Source organism: Eptatretus burgeri, chromosome 3 (genome assembly GCF_056783735.1).
Source record: "Eptatretus burgeri isolate ZD-2024b chromosome 3, Ebu_testis_v1, whole genome shotgun sequence".
In the NCBI taxonomy this organism is placed as follows: Eukaryota; Metazoa; Chordata; class Myxini; order Myxiniformes; family Myxinidae; genus Eptatretus; species Eptatretus burgeri.
Window position 1 is genome coordinate 7,583,285 of NC_140963.1, and position 16,903 is coordinate 7,600,187.

General features: G+C 47.6%; 2 protein-coding genes across 5 annotated transcripts in view; one reads left to right on the forward strand and one right to left on the reverse strand.

Annotated features, from left to right (window-relative positions):
- The window catches only part of LOC147029355 (uncharacterized), a 102,415-nt gene that overhangs the window by 13,000 nt on the left and 72,512 nt on the right, over positions 1-16,903 (forward strand). The gene's annotated exons all lie outside the window — the stretch shown is intronic.
- Positions 12,962-16,903, reverse strand: part of LOC147029356 (persulfide dioxygenase ETHE1, mitochondrial-like) — a 55,663-nt gene continuing 51,721 nt past the window's right edge. For all 3 annotated transcript variants that reach the window (XM_085872362.1, XM_085872361.1, XM_085872360.1), the window contains 2 exons: positions 14,754-14,870; positions 12,962-13,955 (listed from right to left, as the gene is read on the reverse strand). In XM_085872362.1, the coding sequence (XP_085728488.1) occupies positions 13,912-13,955; positions 14,754-14,870 (161 nt within the window). In that variant the 3' untranslated portion in view covers positions 12,962-13,911. The remainder of the gene's footprint in view (positions 13,956-14,753; positions 14,871-16,903) is intronic.

The following is a 16,903-nucleotide window of genomic DNA, read 5'->3' on the forward strand; positions in this document are numbered from 1 at the left end:
GGTCTTCTTCCTTGGCTGCACCTACCTCAAGCTCTCTCCTCAAACGTAAAATTGGATCTGGTACTACGAGTCTGACCTCTTCTGCTGGCAGTAAACGCAAGTGTGATCGCCCTGCGGCTAAGTGTACTACGAGTTCTACAACTAAAAGCGCATCTTCCTCAAACACTGTGCAGGAATCTAGAGAAAAACGTGTCAACAGGATGTTCTTGTCTCCACAAACAAAACTCTATTGTTTCTTCCTTCGATATGCTAACAAGCTTTTTGAGAAGGGGAATCTTCTGCTCCAAAGGCGAACCCTGTATTCATCTCCTGATCTTGGTCTTCTGGTCTTCTGAATTGAATGGTCTTCTGAAAGATATCTTCGTACGGTTTTTGAAACCATCGGTGTCATCGGTTGCTCTGGTAAATGTACCCTTCTCTGACAGAAATCATCAGAAGAATGATGAGGACCTCATGATTGGGAACGATGCCAAACTGTATATAAGGGAACAAAGGAGTCTCAAGAAATCCACCTTCACTCTGAGTGAGTCAGACATCCAAAGGTTTCTTCAGTGCAGTTCGCTCATATTATGTGAAAGCCTGCAATTACATCTTCAAAACCTGGCCACTAGGTGATGAATTAGCCAAGCATGCTCAGGTGCTGGATGTTAAGCTACACCAAGAAGTGGGGTTTGACTGTGTGGAGTTTTCATCAAGAAATTCCCCTGTCTGTTCAGTGGCGGTGATAGTGACATAGACAGTCTTGAGAGTGAATTCGCTCACTACCAGGCAGACGCCTCCATAGCTACAATTGCTACTGAGACAGTGAGAGTGGATGAGCAGTGGCATCGGATTTCACAGCTCACAGATCCCTGCACTGGTGCCAAGAAGTATCCTAATTTGAGCAAAGTGATGAAGGGAATCTTGGTCATTCCTCATTCGAACGCATCATGTGACGGGCACTCAGTCTTGTACGGAAGAATCATACTGAATTTCGTCCCAATTTGAGTGTCAAAACCCTGGAAGCTCTCTTAATTGAAAAACTAGCTCATAGCACCCCTTGCTACCAGAGAGAATACAGCAAAGACATAATCAGAAGGGCTAAAAGAGCCACAGCTGTCACTCAGCAAAGCTGCCATGGAAAAAGCAAGCAGCAGTAGTACCAGCCAGTAAGGTAAGAAAAATATTGCTTCTTTTGTGCTTTTTGTTAATCTTTCATTGTCCCCTAACTTACTAATATTAACATACATGTAACATTAAAAAGTGCACAATTTTCCCCTTTTTTTGTTCAAAAAGTGGGAATTCTTAACATGTTAAATGCTCCAAAATAGGGCTCAGAGGGCACTAGAGAGCGTCTAGAACCCCAGAGCTTCCAGGGCCCTAAGGCGGGCCATGGACCCCGGCGCAAGGGTCGAGCGCTCCGCGCTCGAGATGTGCGCTTCGCGCACATAATTTGGTGTCGGTTGAAAATCCTCCCTAATTCTGATTTCCAAAAGTTGGCATCTCTGCATCTTATTCTCACAGTGTTCATTAAATACCAAAACGAGCCTTTCTTTAAACCTTAACCTATTAATGTAACAAAAATGGTATGTGCATTACAGATGAAGCCAGGCCACCATTATTGGGGTTCCATTCTTTTAGCCACATCTGGCATGATGGAAAGTTAAACAGAATGATGCATATGAGTGTTTATACAAACACTTCCTTGCTCCACACTTTTGCGGCAACACATAGATGCCAACTCTACTACTTTAGGCGGAAGTCCACCACTGTGTATACTTTGACAGCCTTCTAAGTTTATTGCCCAATAATAGTGAAAACACCACTTTAACAACAGAAAATCTCATCAAAATTTTTCACTGGGGGAGAAGACAGTGTGAGATGAGGTGGGGGGGGGGGGAGAAGGCAGTGCGAGGGAGCGAGTAGGCAGCGCGAGGGGGGGAGTAGGCAGCGCGAGGGGGGGAGTAGGCAGCGCGAGGGGGGGAGTAGGCAGCGCGAGGGGGAGTAGGCAGCGTGAGGGGGGGAGTTGGCAGCATGAAGGGGGGAGTAGGCAGCGTGAGGGGGGAGTAGGCAGCCTGAGGGGGAGTAGGCAGCGTGAGGGGGGAGTAGGCAGCGTGAGGGGGAGTAGGCAGCGTGAGGGGGAGTAGGCAGCGTGAGGGGGGAGTAGGCAGCGTGAGGGGGGAGTAGGCAGCGTGAGGGGGGGGAGTAGGCAGGCGTGAGGGGGGGGAGTAGGCAGCGTGAGGGGGGGGGGGAGTAGGCAGCGTGAGGGGGGGAGTAGGCAGCGCGAGGGGGGGGAGTAGGCAGCGCGAGGGGGGGTAGGGCAGCGCGAGGGGGGGGAGTAGGCAGCGCGAGGGGGGGGGGGAGTAGGCAGCGCGAGGGGGGGAGTAGGCAGCGAGGGGGGGAGTGGGCAGCGCGAGGGGGGGAGTAGGCAGCGCGAGGGGGGGAGTAGGCAGCGCGAGGGGGGGGGTAGGCAGCGCGGGGGGGGGGAGTTGGCAGCGCGAGGGGGGGAGTAGGCAGCGCGAGGGGGGGGGGAGTAGGCAGCGCGAGGGGGGGGGTAGGCAGCGAGGGGGGGGGGGTAGGCAGCGCGAGGGGGGAGAGTAGGCAGCGAGGGGGGGGGGGGAGGCAGCGCGAGGGGGGGGAGGCAGCGAGGGGTAGGCAGCGCGAGGGGGGGGGCGCGAGTAGGCAGCGGGGGGGGGGAGTAGGCAGCGCGAGGGGGGGAGTAGGCAGCGCGAGGGGGGTAGGCAGCATGAAGGGGGAGGGATAAGGCAGGGGGAAGTAGGCAGGCGTGAGGGGGGAGTAGGCAGGCGTGAGGGGAGTAGGCAGGCGTGAGGGGGAGTAGGCAGGCGTGAGGGGGGGAGTAGGCAGCGTGAGGGGGGAGTAGGCAGCGTGAGGGGGGAGTCGGCAGGCGTGAGGGGGGAGTAGGCAGGCGTGAGGGGGGGGAGTAGGCAGCGTGAGGGGGGTGGGCAGCGTGAGGGGGGAGTAGGCAGGCGTGAGGGGGAGTAGGCAGGCGTGAGGGGGAGTAGGCAGGCGTGAGGGGGGAGTAGGCAGGCGTGAGGGGGAGTAGGCAGCGTGAGGGGGGAGTAGGCAGCGTGAGGGGGGAGTAGGCAGCGTGAGGGGGAGTAGGCAGCGTGAGGGGGGAGTAGGCAGCGTGAGGGGGAGTAGGCAGCGTGAGGGGGAGTAGGCAGCGTGAGGGGGAGTAGGCAGCGTGAGGGGGGAGTAGGCAGCGTGAGGGGGGAGTAGGCAGCGTGAGGGGGGAGTAGGCAGCGTGAGGGGGGAGTAGGCAGCATGAGGGGGGAGTAGGCAGCGTGAGGGGGGAGTAGGCAGCGTGAGGGGGGAGTAGGCAGCGTGAGGGGGGGAGTAGGCAGCGTGAGGGGGGAGTAGGCAGCGTGAGGGGGGAGTAGGCAGCGTGAGGGGGGAGTAGGCAGCGTGAGGGGGGAGGAGTAGGCAGCGTGAGGGGGAGGAGTAGGCAGCATGAAGGGGGAGGGATAAGGCAGGGGGAGTAGGCAGTGTGAGGGGGGACAGGCAGTGCGAGATTGGGAGAAGAAGGCAGTGTGGGGGTGGGGGAGAAGAAGGCAGCGCGAGGTTGGGAGAAGGCAGCCGGGGGTGGGGGTGGGGAGCAGCACAGCGGGGTAGACAATGTGGTGGCGGGGGCAGTACATGGGGGAGGCAGCACAAGTGACAGGGAAACTGCACGAGGGGGAGGGAATGGGAAGGGGGCATGAGGGAATGGGAAGGTGGCAAGTGTGGAGGGAATGGAAAGGTGGCGAGTGGGGTGGGAATACGAAGGCGGCGGGAGGGGAGGGAATGGGAATCGTGTCAAAAGGGAGAGTTTGATGCTGTAATATGTCCCATTTCTTAAATTCGCAGTATTTGCTCTCTTACGCTCACTCGTATTTCTCCTTTGTCAAACTGGAACACATTACTGCGTCAAACACCTCCCTTTTGACATTACTATCCCTGCGGTGCTGGCTTCGCCTCCCTTTCACATGATAATTTCTTCAACCAAATTGAGTCGTCAAAGAGAGATGGAATTGCAGTAAAATCGTCAAATAGAGTAGTCAAACAGAGATGAAAGAGATATTTGTGTTTTACTCGACGACCCATGAACCCGATGGGTTCCCATTGTGACAGCGGTTGATTAAAAAATCATTTCAAAAAAAAAAATTAAAAGATAGCTCCAGCCAACTATACCACTGAGGTTGTTCGCTTTGATCAAGTACTCCTCAGTACCTGTCTGAATCGGGAGTTGATTTTTTAAATTTTTTTTTCATTGCCCGATTTGAATGAAACTTACATTGCGTGTCAATGTGGAAAAAAAAATAATAATGGAGTAAAGAAAGTCGAAGAAATTATTGTGTGTTATCTTCCAAACACAATTTTATTTATTAATGAACATGGAAGTATGAGATCAAAATGGCGATGTTTATTTCCTCTTTAAAAATAAATCGTTCTTTGGCGAAACTAAATGTTTGAGATTTTTAAATAAATCATTTCAAGAAAAAAAAAAGATAGCTCCAGCGAACAATACCACTGAGCCTGTTTGCATTGATCAAATTCTCCCAAAGAGTACTTGACTGAATCGGGAATTGATTTTTTAATAATTTTTTTCATTGCCCGATTTGAACGAAACTTGATACTGCACACCGCAGGAGAATGGTGAGTAAGGTGGGCTGAAAATTTTTGTGCTATCGTGTACCGTTTTGGCTGTATTTTGGGAACATACATACATACATACATACATACAAGATGAGAGTTTGAGTTATATATAGAATTTCTGAAATAACTTAATTTATTCATCAACTACAAATAATGCAGTGGTAGCCCTTTAAAACCTCCAATTTTTTTTATTAATACTTATACTTTAAACCCATAAGGTAATGTATTTATTCCATCACTCATTACATATCTTTTGTCATCAATATGCCTTTCATCTAACACCTACAAATTCACTTAGTATCTTTTCACCTCATTCATCTTTAAATTTACCAATAACCTTTTTATTCTTATTTGAAAAGAGCAGGTTATTAGAATCATTATTACTTGTATCATAAATATCTTCATCTTCTTTCATTTCATTATAAACATCATCTGCAGTTAACTCTAATATGAAACTATCCATATCCATAAATAGCAATACAATATTCTCACCATATCTTTTCTTTCGATCATTATAAAAGTAATCATACATCAAATACTTTGAAGGATCGAAAACAGATGTTCCCACATAAATCGGCTTATCCATCTTATACTCTCTTTATTGAAACGAACAGAACAAAAATTATCTGCAAATATTTGTAGTCTTTTAAAGCCTTTTTTTTGTATACGTTGTTGAGGCTCGTATAACAGCTAACGCACAACGTACAGCAAGGGGGGCATGAGACAAGAGGGGTGGGAGAGGGAGGACAAAACAGTGGGGAAGAGAGACATTAGATCCGTGGAAAGGAGAGGGATGGGGTGGGGAACACGGCGAATACAAGATGGACATTACAGGAACTTGCAGGAAGGAAAGCAGGGAATTTGAAGGAGGTGGGTTTGGGGGTGGATAAACAGGGGTCGAAAATATCGAGGTTTTGGATGGGGGAAGTTAAGGGATGGTGGTAAATGGCTGTTTTGAAGGCCTGGAGGGAAAATGCGATTGAAGAGAGTGTGGGAGTTTATTTCAAAGGAGGGGAAAACGAGGAATGAAAGAGTGAGGGTGAGCAGTGATTCGTGATTTTGGTAGTTTTACAAGAAAGTGGTCGTTGACGGACCTTGAGCGCCCTGTGGAAATATGATGGGGACAAATCGCAGACAAAGCAGTGGGGGCGAGACCAGAGAGGAGACGAAAGAAGACAGAAAGACCACCGACCTGCCTGCGGTGAGAGAGTGAGAGGCCCAAAGACTCAACCTCATCGTGAGAGTTACCAATGATCCAAAATGCCTTGGATTCCACAGCGTGAATCCGAGAAAGGTGAGAGGCAGGAGCACCAGCCCAGAGGGGAGCACAGTTCTCCATCAGTCTGTGGACAAAAGCTTTGTATGTGGTCAGGAGCTCAGGTGGCCCGAGGAAGGTCTTTGCATGATGGATTCCCAGTCGGCGACTGGCTTTGGAGGCCAGGTTGGAAATATGGCTTTCCCAGGAAAGATCATGGCAGATAGTGAGACCCAGAAGCTTGAAAGAAAGGACTTCTTCCAGAGGATTGTTGAGAAAGTAGATTGGGGGGGGGGGGAGGAGGGGGTTATAAATGGTCCTTTCGGAGAGACATTGTGAGAGTCTGAGATTTGACAGGATTGAAAGACATGTTCCACGTATTGGACCAGTTTGTGATTTTACCCAGATTTGCAGAGCGCAAAGAAGCTGTGGCTTGTCGGTCTGAGGGATGACAGATGGTACGACAGAGTGGAGTCATCATCAAAGAGACAAAGAGGATTTTCCGAAGAGTCGGAGAGATCCTTGATGAAGACCAGAAAAAGAACAAGGCCCAGAACGCTACCTTGAGGAACTCCAGCCTGGACAGGAAGAGGAGATGAGAGAACTCCATTGAGAGCCACACGTTGGCTGCGACAGAAGAGGAAGTCTGCGAGCCATGAGTGGAGATGGGCTTGGATACCATGGGAAGAGAGTTTGGTGAGTCGGGCAGGGTGCCAGACCGTGTCAAAAGTACGCAATAAGTCTTGGGATATGGCTCTGATTTCATATCTGGCATTGAGTACCTCCATCCATTGTTGGGGGAGCAGAAGCAGCATATCCAGGGTAGAATGACCTGGTCTGAAACCAAATTGGTAATTGGAAATCAAGCCATTGGAGAAGAAGAAGGATTTAATGTCTTGCTGATGATTGGGAGGAGGCTGATTGTTCTGTCGTTGCAGGGATCTATTTTTGCACCTTTTTATGCAGGGTGGTAATATTTGCTGATTTCCAAGCAGATTGCAGATGACCTTGATCACATGTGTGGGAGAGAGAGAGAGAAGAGAGAGGAGAGAGGAGAGAGAGAGAGGGGTTTTTCGGACACCTGGGCTGATGTCGTATGGACCAGTTGCAGAATCTGAGTCTAGCTTTGACAGCAAACTCTCCACTTTGTCAGAGGAAAAGGACACAGAGTCCAGGGACAGTTGTGTGTGACTGGGTTAGGTGGGTGCAGAAAGCGATTGGTTTCGGACATAAGATTTAGATGCAAACACCAAGTTTCGGCATTCAGCTTTTTCACATGCGGTATCAGCAGTGCGGCTATTTGAGGTATGGGAGGGGGTGGAGGGGGAGCATACACCAGAAACAGATTTGATTTGACGCCACCAAGACTTGGAGGAGGGAGAGAAGTTTGAGAGTTCAGACTTAAGATTCGAAAGATGTTGTTTTCTGGCTCTCCTGAGGGTAGACACACACTTGTTCTGAGCTTTATGGAAGGAACGGACATTACCTTCAGTTGGGTTTGCTTTCCATAAGACAAAGTCAAGTTGATTCAGGACAATGCTTCACCACAAGCTTCAGTGAATCATGGGTGGGAGGAAGGGTAGGACAACTGAAGATGAGGATAATAAGCTTGGTTTATTTATCAACTTCTCCACCTGCTCCCAAGTTGTAGCAAGTAATACATTTTGTTTATTCCTTATATTTTGCATTGTTTTCCCAAATACAGAATTATTCATCAACTTGTAAAAGTCCTTCTCAAAATCATTATTTGCCTTTGTTCTCATCCTCATATTATGATCAATATATTTACCTCACCAATGACCTTTTTAACTTGTAGTCCTACTTCAATAAATTGCTTGAGATTTCTTTGATGTAAAACATTCTTCTCTTTGTCAAACAATGATGCAAATAATTTAGTTGCAGGAATATATTTAAACTCATTTGAAGAACTTAAGAAATGTTCTTAACCACTGAAGAGCTCTTGATTGGGGATCTCTTTTTCAGCTCCATGAGGAAGGTCTTAATGTTTGTTCTGAAGTTTTCTTGGATAATTTAAGTCAACTTCAAAATAATACCCATAATCCCGTTTATCTAAATCTTCTTGACTTGTGGAGATTATATCATCCAAGATAGATTTGTACTCATGTTCTTTCACCGATTTAAAATTACCATAGGTTTGAGATTCAGACATTGCCCAGCCATGCAAGTTATTAGCATCAAAGTACACTAAGTAAGATGTGGGCTTATCAGGCGAGAAGTCTGGAAGATATTTATTTGCCTTGGCATATCTCTTTGAACAAACTTGAGAAATTCCATCCCTTTTAGCCTTCTCAATCATCAAGCGCATATCTACATCACTTAGAACATCAAGGGGTTGGTTTGTCATTTTTAACAGAGCGCTCCAGGCGAGTCCAGGAGATGTATCATAATGGACAGGATCAAGTCCATAAGAATCTTCATAACAACAAACCTCTCTAAATTTCCCAAACACATCAGCAAGTAATAAAACATCAGTTATTAAATAAAGGTCATGATATTCACCCATATTCTTTATCTCAAACTCTTTCTTAACTTGTTTTGCTGTTTCATATTCTTCACCCATAATATTACATCTTCCTAACTTGTTATAAAAACGCTTCTGAGGAGGAAGTCTTGTTTCTTTAAATCTTTCAAAGGAATCCATATAATCATATGGGTAAATGCCCTTTTTACTAAGAAGAGAAATGTCTTTCCCCAAGTTGGCTTCAGTCCCAAATTAACTAAAAAGTAAAGGAAAAGAGGATATGTTTGAAACCAACGAACTTAGAGGGCTTGTCATAAATTTATAACAGTCAAGAAACTTAATATTTGTATTTACACCCATTTCACGAGTATAAATCTGTTTTGGAAATGAGATGTAATTTTTGATCTTTATGAGGAATTGCTATTATCTTTCCAGGAGTCTTACTTCGTTCTTTTATAAAGAGATGTGTATCATCATGACAATTATTATGAAGAAATACAGGTATGAATGTAGGGATTCTATAATTAAGATTACAATTATTATGAGCTGCTGCTCTATATTTACCTTCGCAAACTTTGTTGCGAAGGTTATGTTTTGATCGCTGTGTATTTATTTATTTATTTATTTGTTTGTTTATTTGTGAATATGTGTGTTTGTTTGTTTTTTATTCGCATAACTCCAAAAGTATTGAACTGAATCGCAGCAAATTTGGTGGGATGATTGGTTATTATCCAAGGACCATTTGATGAGATTTTAGGAGTGATTGGGTCAAAGGTCAAGGTCATGAAAAGGTCAAAAGTATTTTTACCATAGCGCAGTCAATTTGTATCCAATTTGCATACAACTAATGCCAAAATGTTCAGAATTCAATGCCCCATCTTGTGATATGTGACATGACACAATGACGTAATAACCCTTATAAGCAGTTGGGAGACAAAGGTCGGGGGGGGGGGTCACGACATTGCAAAATGTGCGGTTTTTGTCATAACACGGTCAATTCTTATCCGATTTGCATGAAACCAACACCAAAATGTTGACTGTTCTTTTCCCCACACTCTAATACCAATTACAAAATTAAGAGTACAAAGGTCAAGGTCGAGGTCATGAAAAGGTCAAAATCGTCATTTTTGTACAATGAATGTTTGTTTGTTCACAATAAATAACTTATTTAGAAAAACAGAAACTCGTGTGTGCTAAATGCTCCTAAAATGCTAGAAAATAATTTCTTATAAAGTGATCAGTTGTCATCAGATTGACTTGCAACCGCCACCCAAAAAGGTCAGGGAGTTCATTCAGAAATTGTACAATGTACGTGAATCAGTGTCAAACAGCAGGAAATTTAATGTTTTTAAGCCATCATAACACATATGAGATGGCAGATGTGGTATGGGATTAAATACCCTCACAATCAACGGTTTCTGGGGGTGGGGGGGAGGCAAAATGTAGCGTTGGCGTAGGTATGCGCTCTACTGAGTGCCCGTTCTCGTTCCCCATTATACGGCAGTGATCTCTCACCCTTTTGTCAGTTTTTACCAAAGTCTCTGAGCATATATGACAAATTCTTGCTTCTTAAAATTCTCTCTCTTCATTTGGAAATAACTTAAGGGATTTATTTGTTCTTGACATAATTTCAGTTAGCTTTATACAATCATCCTCAATCCTTTTAACAAATTCATCAGCAGCATCAGTTCCTCGATACAACTTCAACTTATATTTACTTGCTTCCTATATTTCTTCCTATATTTACTGTAATAAAACCCACAAGGGATGCACTTTTGATATTTGTTAATGTCAGTCTTTTCCACGATGCTCTCAAAATCAGAAGATATTACAAATGGGCGTTTTATACATTTATTTGTTTCATTTAATACAACTTTCTCTCCTGGTCCTGGCATCTCAACAACTGCTGCTTTATGATTAGAATAATACTTTAAATGTTTATCAAGTCTTTGTTGAGATAAAAAGATATTTTGATATATTTTATAAGGATATGATTTATGCTCTGATTTATAAACTTGACTATTTACCAACATAGAAAAGTTTGTTTTTATTTAAAGGGAGGTTGATGTGGGGGGAGGGGACGGGAGGAAACGGGAGGGCGACGCGGGAGAAGGGTGGCACGTGGGGAAGGAACGGGAGGTCGGCGCGCAGGGAGGGAATGGGAGGGCAGCACGCAGGGAGGGAACGGGAGGGTGGTGCGGGGGGAGGGAATGGGGAGGGGGAACGGGAGGGTGGCGGGAGGGAGGGAACGGGAGGGTGGCACGGCGGGGGGTAGGGAAGGGGAAAGCGGCGCGAGGAGAGGGAACGGGATGGCAGCACGAGCAGAGCGAACGGGAAGGTGGCGCAAAGGGAGTGAATGCGAGGGTGGCACGGGGGGGAGGGAACGGGAGGGCGGCGCGGGGGGAGAGAATGGTAGGGCGGCAGGAGGGGAGGGAATGGGAAGGCGGCGCGAGGGGAGGGAACGGGAAGGCTGCGTAAGGGGCGGGAATGGGAGGCCGGCGTGGGGGGAGGGCGGAGCGGGGGGAGAGAATGGTAGGGCGGCGGGAGGGGAGGGAATGGGAGGGCGGGAGGGCGGGAGGGGAGGGAATGGGAGGGCGGCAAGGCGGCGCGAGGGAAGGCGGCGCGAGGGGAGGGAACGGGAAGGCGGCGCGAGGGGAGGGAACGGGAAGGCGGCGCGAGGGGAGGGGACGGGAAGGCGGCGCGAGGGGAGGGAACGGGAAGGCGGCGCGAGGGGAGGGAACGGGAAGGCGGCGCGAGGGGAGGGAACGGGAAGGCGGCGCGAGGGGAGGGAACGGGAAGGCGGCGCGAGGGGAGGGAACGGGAAGGCGGCGCGAGGGGAGGGAACGGGGAGGCGGCGCGAGGGGAGGGAACGGGAAGGCGGCGCGAGGGGAGGGAACGGGAAGGCGGCGCGAGGGGAGGGAACGGGAAGGCGGCGCGAGGGGAGGGAACGGGAAGGCGGCGCGAGGGGAGGGAACGGGAAGGCGGCGCGAGGGGAGGGAACGGGAAGGCGGCGCGAGGGGAGGGAACGGGAAGGCGGCGCGAGGGGAGGGAACGGGAAGGCGGCGCGAGGGGAGGGAACGGGAAGGCGGCGCGAGGGGAGGGAACGGGAAGGCGGCGCGAGGGGAGGGAACGGGAAGGCGGCGCGAGGGGAGGGAACGGGAAGGCGGCGCGAGGGGAGGGAACGGGAAGGCGGCGCGAGGGGAGGGAACGGGAAGGCGGCGCGAGGGGAGGGAACGGGAAGGCGGCGCGAGGGGAGGGAACGGGAAGGCGGCGCGAGGGGAGGGAACGGGAAGGCGGCGCGAGGGGAGGGAACGGGAAGGCGGCGCGAGGGGAGGGAACGGGAAGGCGGCGCGAGGGGAGGGAACGGGAAGGCGGCTCGAGGGGAGGGAACGGGAAGGCGGCGCGAGGGGAGGGAACGGGAAGGCGGCGCGAGGGGAGGGAACGGGAAGGCGGCGCGAGGGGAGGGAACGGGAAGGCGGCGCGAGGGGAGGGAACGGGAAGGCGGCGCGAGGGGAGGGAACGGGAAGGCGGCGCGAGGGGAGGGAACGGGAAGGCGGCGCGAGGGGAGGGAACGGGAAGGCGGCGCGAGGGGAGGGAACGGGAAGGCGGCGCGACGGGAGGGAACGGGAAGGCGGCGCGACGGTTGGGAACGGGAAGGCGGCGCGACGGTTGGGAACGGGAAGGCGGCGCGACGGTTGGGAACGGGAAGGCGGCGCGAGGGGAGGGAAGGTGGCAGGAAGGGGAGGTGGCGCGAGGGGAGGGAACGGGAAGGCGGCGCGATGGTTGGGAACGGGAAGGCGGCGCGAGGGGAGGGAACGGGAAGGCGGCATGAGGGGAGCGAACGGGAAGGCGGTGGGAGGGGGGGGAACGGGAAGGCGCTGCATAATCCTAAAGCAATATACTGTATTAATATGGTGGCAGCTTGCCAACTTCTCACAAATCCCGGTTTTTGAGGGGATGGGAGGGTTTACATTAAAAGCATTTTCTCCAATAATTTTTATGGTTGGTACCGGTACCAATAGGTACTGTTACCATTTGGGTTGTGAAGTGAATGTGATTTCAAATGGTGGGTTGTGGACAAAAATGTTTCGGAGCCTATGTTCTCATGGGTGTTAAAAGTACATTCCAATAAAATATGTAATTAATAGACAATTGATATACATACTCGCGGTCCAAGTCATGTTCAAACACTACGTGATTAAGACATTCACATGGGTTGACCGAGGCTTCACCCCTCCCTCCCCCACGCATTAAAGGTCTAATTGTCTGAAGGGTCCAAAGGTCAAGCTCTAAGTTGAAAAGGGACATTTCAATGGTACATAATTCGACAGTTTTGATTCCCCCATGGCATCTTGGGATGCCACACGAATGGCACATGGGAAAGATCGTTAAAAACTATTTCTGGTGAGTTTTTGTCATCAAAGTTGCTCAAAACATCGAACGAAACATGAAATATGCCATCTTGTCAAGGATAATTCCAAACTCATGGCAATAGCTGAAATTACCCATGACAAATGTAGACCCTCTGTCTTTATATACTGTATCATAATATAAATAGAAGACAGATAACAGATAGAATAGAAGACAGATAAGATAGATTCCTCCCATGCTCTTCCAGCTAAATAAAGCTGCATAAAACAACAAAGAAAAGCTACACAAGGTAAGCCCTTTGCAGTTTTAAGCTCTCCCCGAGTTCCTCGAAAGCTGCCAAACATTCACAGTACATACATACATGAGAATCCCAACGCAACACACCCCCTCAGTCGCCAGACCAGTTTCATCGCTTATTAGCGAGTAATCTGCGATGGTATATACAGAAACACGCACCACCCAGGCTCCAAAGCATGTACCACATGTAATGTCAATAGCATTCAACATATAAATGAAAACAAGACCCAATCACCTCTCTTACCTGTAATTGGAGGGAATAACCAATCCACTCTCATATAACCTTACCCAATCATCTTTCACTTAAGCTTACCTTGTGCATATTTTCTTGGTTGCTTTATGCAGCTTTTTTTGGCTCGAAGAGCAGGGGAGGAGTTGATTTATTTATAAACCAAGCCACCTGTGAGCATTTTATAGTGAACTTGTAAGTAAAGGGGGATGGAATTAACATAAGTGTTATTTTTTCATCAAAAGTGAACATTACCAAAACCAAGCAAAACTGAATTTATATATTAAACTTTTCAACATCATGGAGCAAAAGGATGAATACAGGAAAGTGCAATTTTAACACAGATGGATTTTGCATGAAATCAAAATATTGTTCGACAAAAGAAAAGTAAATCAACCACAAAAATCAATTATTTTTCAATCAAAAGAGTTTCTACTTCTCTCTCCTCCATTAACCAAAATAAACACGATACTATCAATTATTCAGGTATCACCGATCCTCGTTTTTATTTTCTCATCTGCTTTAAATGTGACTTGAATGCTAATAAGGAGAGCCAGGGTAATCGGTGCTATATTCAAAATAATGTGGGAGAAGGTCTTTGAAGTTGGAACACAGGAGGCATCAGTCAGGTGAGACCAGAATTCAGTCCTGGAATCCACACTTGAGGTTCAGGGGAACCGCAATATCTGAGGAACACACCTACAGCATTACTTGACAAACTGTATTTGATACATACAAATTCGTCTTTGGAGAAGGTAAGAAAACATCGTTTGGTCAAGTGGTAATGTCACCGTCCCATGACTGTGAACACAAAACACTTCTTTAAAAAACGTTTATAACTGGTAAATGAAACACTCTCAAAAACTATTTTCTTGGCACCAAATTTTTTTTCGTAAACCGAGAACAGCACTTGATCGTGTGCATAACGCCGCCACACGAAACAGTTTACACATTATATCCCACTGATGGGCCAGATCTTGATCTGGATCTTCACCAAAATCGAATCGGCTTGTTCTTGTCACCTAACCAACTAATCGAGCTAGTTTTGTCATAATCCGTCCACAACTTTTTGAAATATCATGCCATACATAGTTTTGGCTCAAACCCTCAAAGATGAACAATCAATTGAAAAATTCTCGTATCTGGATCCGGATTTGAATCGTGACCAAAATTGAATCAATTTGTCTTTGCCACACACCCAATCTGTCCACTAAGTTTCTGCCGAATACATCCAAAACTTTTTGAGATATCCTGTTCACAGACAACCAAACAGACAAGCAGACAGGGATGAAAACATCACCATCATCCACCTTCGGTCGTGGAGGTAATAACGAATTGATTGAAATACAACACCGGCAGTCATAGATTAGACAAGCTCAGTCAAATATTTCATTTATAAAAACTCAGGAGATGTGGTTCAGTCTCAGTGTACAATCTCTGCACTTGTTTTCTTTATATAGTTTTAAAATTCCAACAGCACTTGCCAATTTGCTTGGGATTTGGCAGGTTAAGGTTGGTCATTATCTCCACAAACTTGTCGATACTCTTGGTAAGACGAGGATTAAAAGTCTTCTCCTCAAGGACAGTTGTCACCGTCTTTCCTGCAACCCCACAACGAAACAACAGCATCACAACTCAGAATGAATAGCAGTCAGATTTCTCAAGTTCAGTACAACAAAACAAGGAATCCACATTTGAGTTAATGAAGAACAAAACTGTGAGGATTAACCAAATTATTTTGTCATATTGAAGAATCTCAACTGTAGGCCTAGCCCTAGAGGTATGCAAACACCTCTGAGCAGTCCCTCCAAGGTTTGAATCTCAGCCCAGCTATAAACTGTCATCCTGGTGTTTCGTAGGCAGGGCAAGGCATCAATGTGTGTGCCGTCACTCAGATGGACATTAAACCAGGCGCCCCATCTGCGGGCATTCGGTGGTGCAAGTTAAAGATCCCACCGTGTTATTCGTGAAGAGTAGGCACTATCACCGGCATCATGGCCAAAAAAAACTCAAATTCCTGCACTAACCTCACGTTCCCCTGTCCCAAGGGAACAAAGCGCAAAAGTATCGCCTGCCCATCCAAAAGGGGTGGGGGAGGGGTCGTTACACACATCAGCTGCGCATGCGGAGTCATCGTATTAGATGCAGTACCATCCCCACATGGGAAGTCTACTTGCTTCCTGAATGGCAGACCAAGGGTAAGCTGCAATATCAATGCTTCAGGACCCATCAGCTGCTTTTTACACAGTTGACCAGAACATATTACTTGACCATCTGCAAACTTGTTTTTGTATCTTTCATGCTGATTTTGAATGATTCAAATTCCAAATTGCAGATCGTACACTCAGTGTACAAAACATTGGGAACACCTGCTCTTTCTATGACATAGACTGATCAGGTGAATCCAGGTGAAAGATATGATCCCTTATTGATTGCACCTGTTAAATCCACTTCAATGTGTTGATGAAGGGGAGGAGAGGTTAAAGAAGGATTTTTAAGACATGATACGATTGAGACATGGATTGTGGACATGTGCTATTCAGAGGGTTAATAGGCAAGATAAAGGATTTGATTCCCTTTGAACAGGGTATGGTAGTAAGTGCCAGGCGCACCAGTTTGAGTGTGTCAAGAACTGCAGCGCTGCTGTATTTTTCACCCTCAACAGTTTCCCGTGTGTATCAAGAATGGTCCACCACCCAAAAGACATCCAGCCAATGGCAGTCTAATGGTCGAAAATAGCTCGTTTATGAAAGAGGCCAAAGGAGGCTGACACAAAGTGTGCAGAGCAACAGACAGGCTACAGTTAGTCAACTGATAGTCCAGTACAACATTGGTGCCAAAAGACCCATAAAAGAATGCACAACTCGTCATACCTTGACACGAATGGGGTATGGCAGCCGACGACCGTATGCAGTTCCACTTCTTTCAGCAGAAAAAACAAGAACCTGCAGTTGCAGTGGACTAAGGAAAGAAAGCACGAACACTGAAGGATTCAAAATCATTGCCTGGTCTGATGAATCCCGGTTACTGCTGTTTCATGCTGATGGGAGGACGAGGGTATGGAGAACACCACATGAGTACATGCATCCATCATGCCGTGTGCCAACACTGCAGGCTGGTCGTGGTGGTGGTGTGATGGTGTGGGGTGTGCTTTCATGGCACATATTGGGCTCCTTGATAAAAGTGCAGCAACTTTTGAATGCCACAGGATATCTGAAAATCATTTCCAATCACGTGCAGCAGTGTATCCATATGTGAATGGATTTCTTCAGCAGGATAACGCCTCTTGCCACAAGGCAAGGATAGTCCAGGAATGGTTTCACGAACATGACAGTAAATTCAACTTACTGCAGGGGCCTGCCCAGTCACAAGATCTGAATCCAATTGAGCATCTGTGGGATGAGATGGAACGGACTATTTGCAGTAGAGATCCACTACCAGCCAACTTGACAACTGTGGGAAGCATTGGAGTCAACAGGGGCCACCATCCCTGTGGAATACTTGACACCTTGTGGAGTCCATGCCCCAACGAATTGAGGCTGTTCTGAGGGCAAAACAGGGTGCAACTCAATATTAGGAAGGTCTTCCTAATCGTTTGTACACCGAGTGTATCCTCACTATAAATCACGGACCA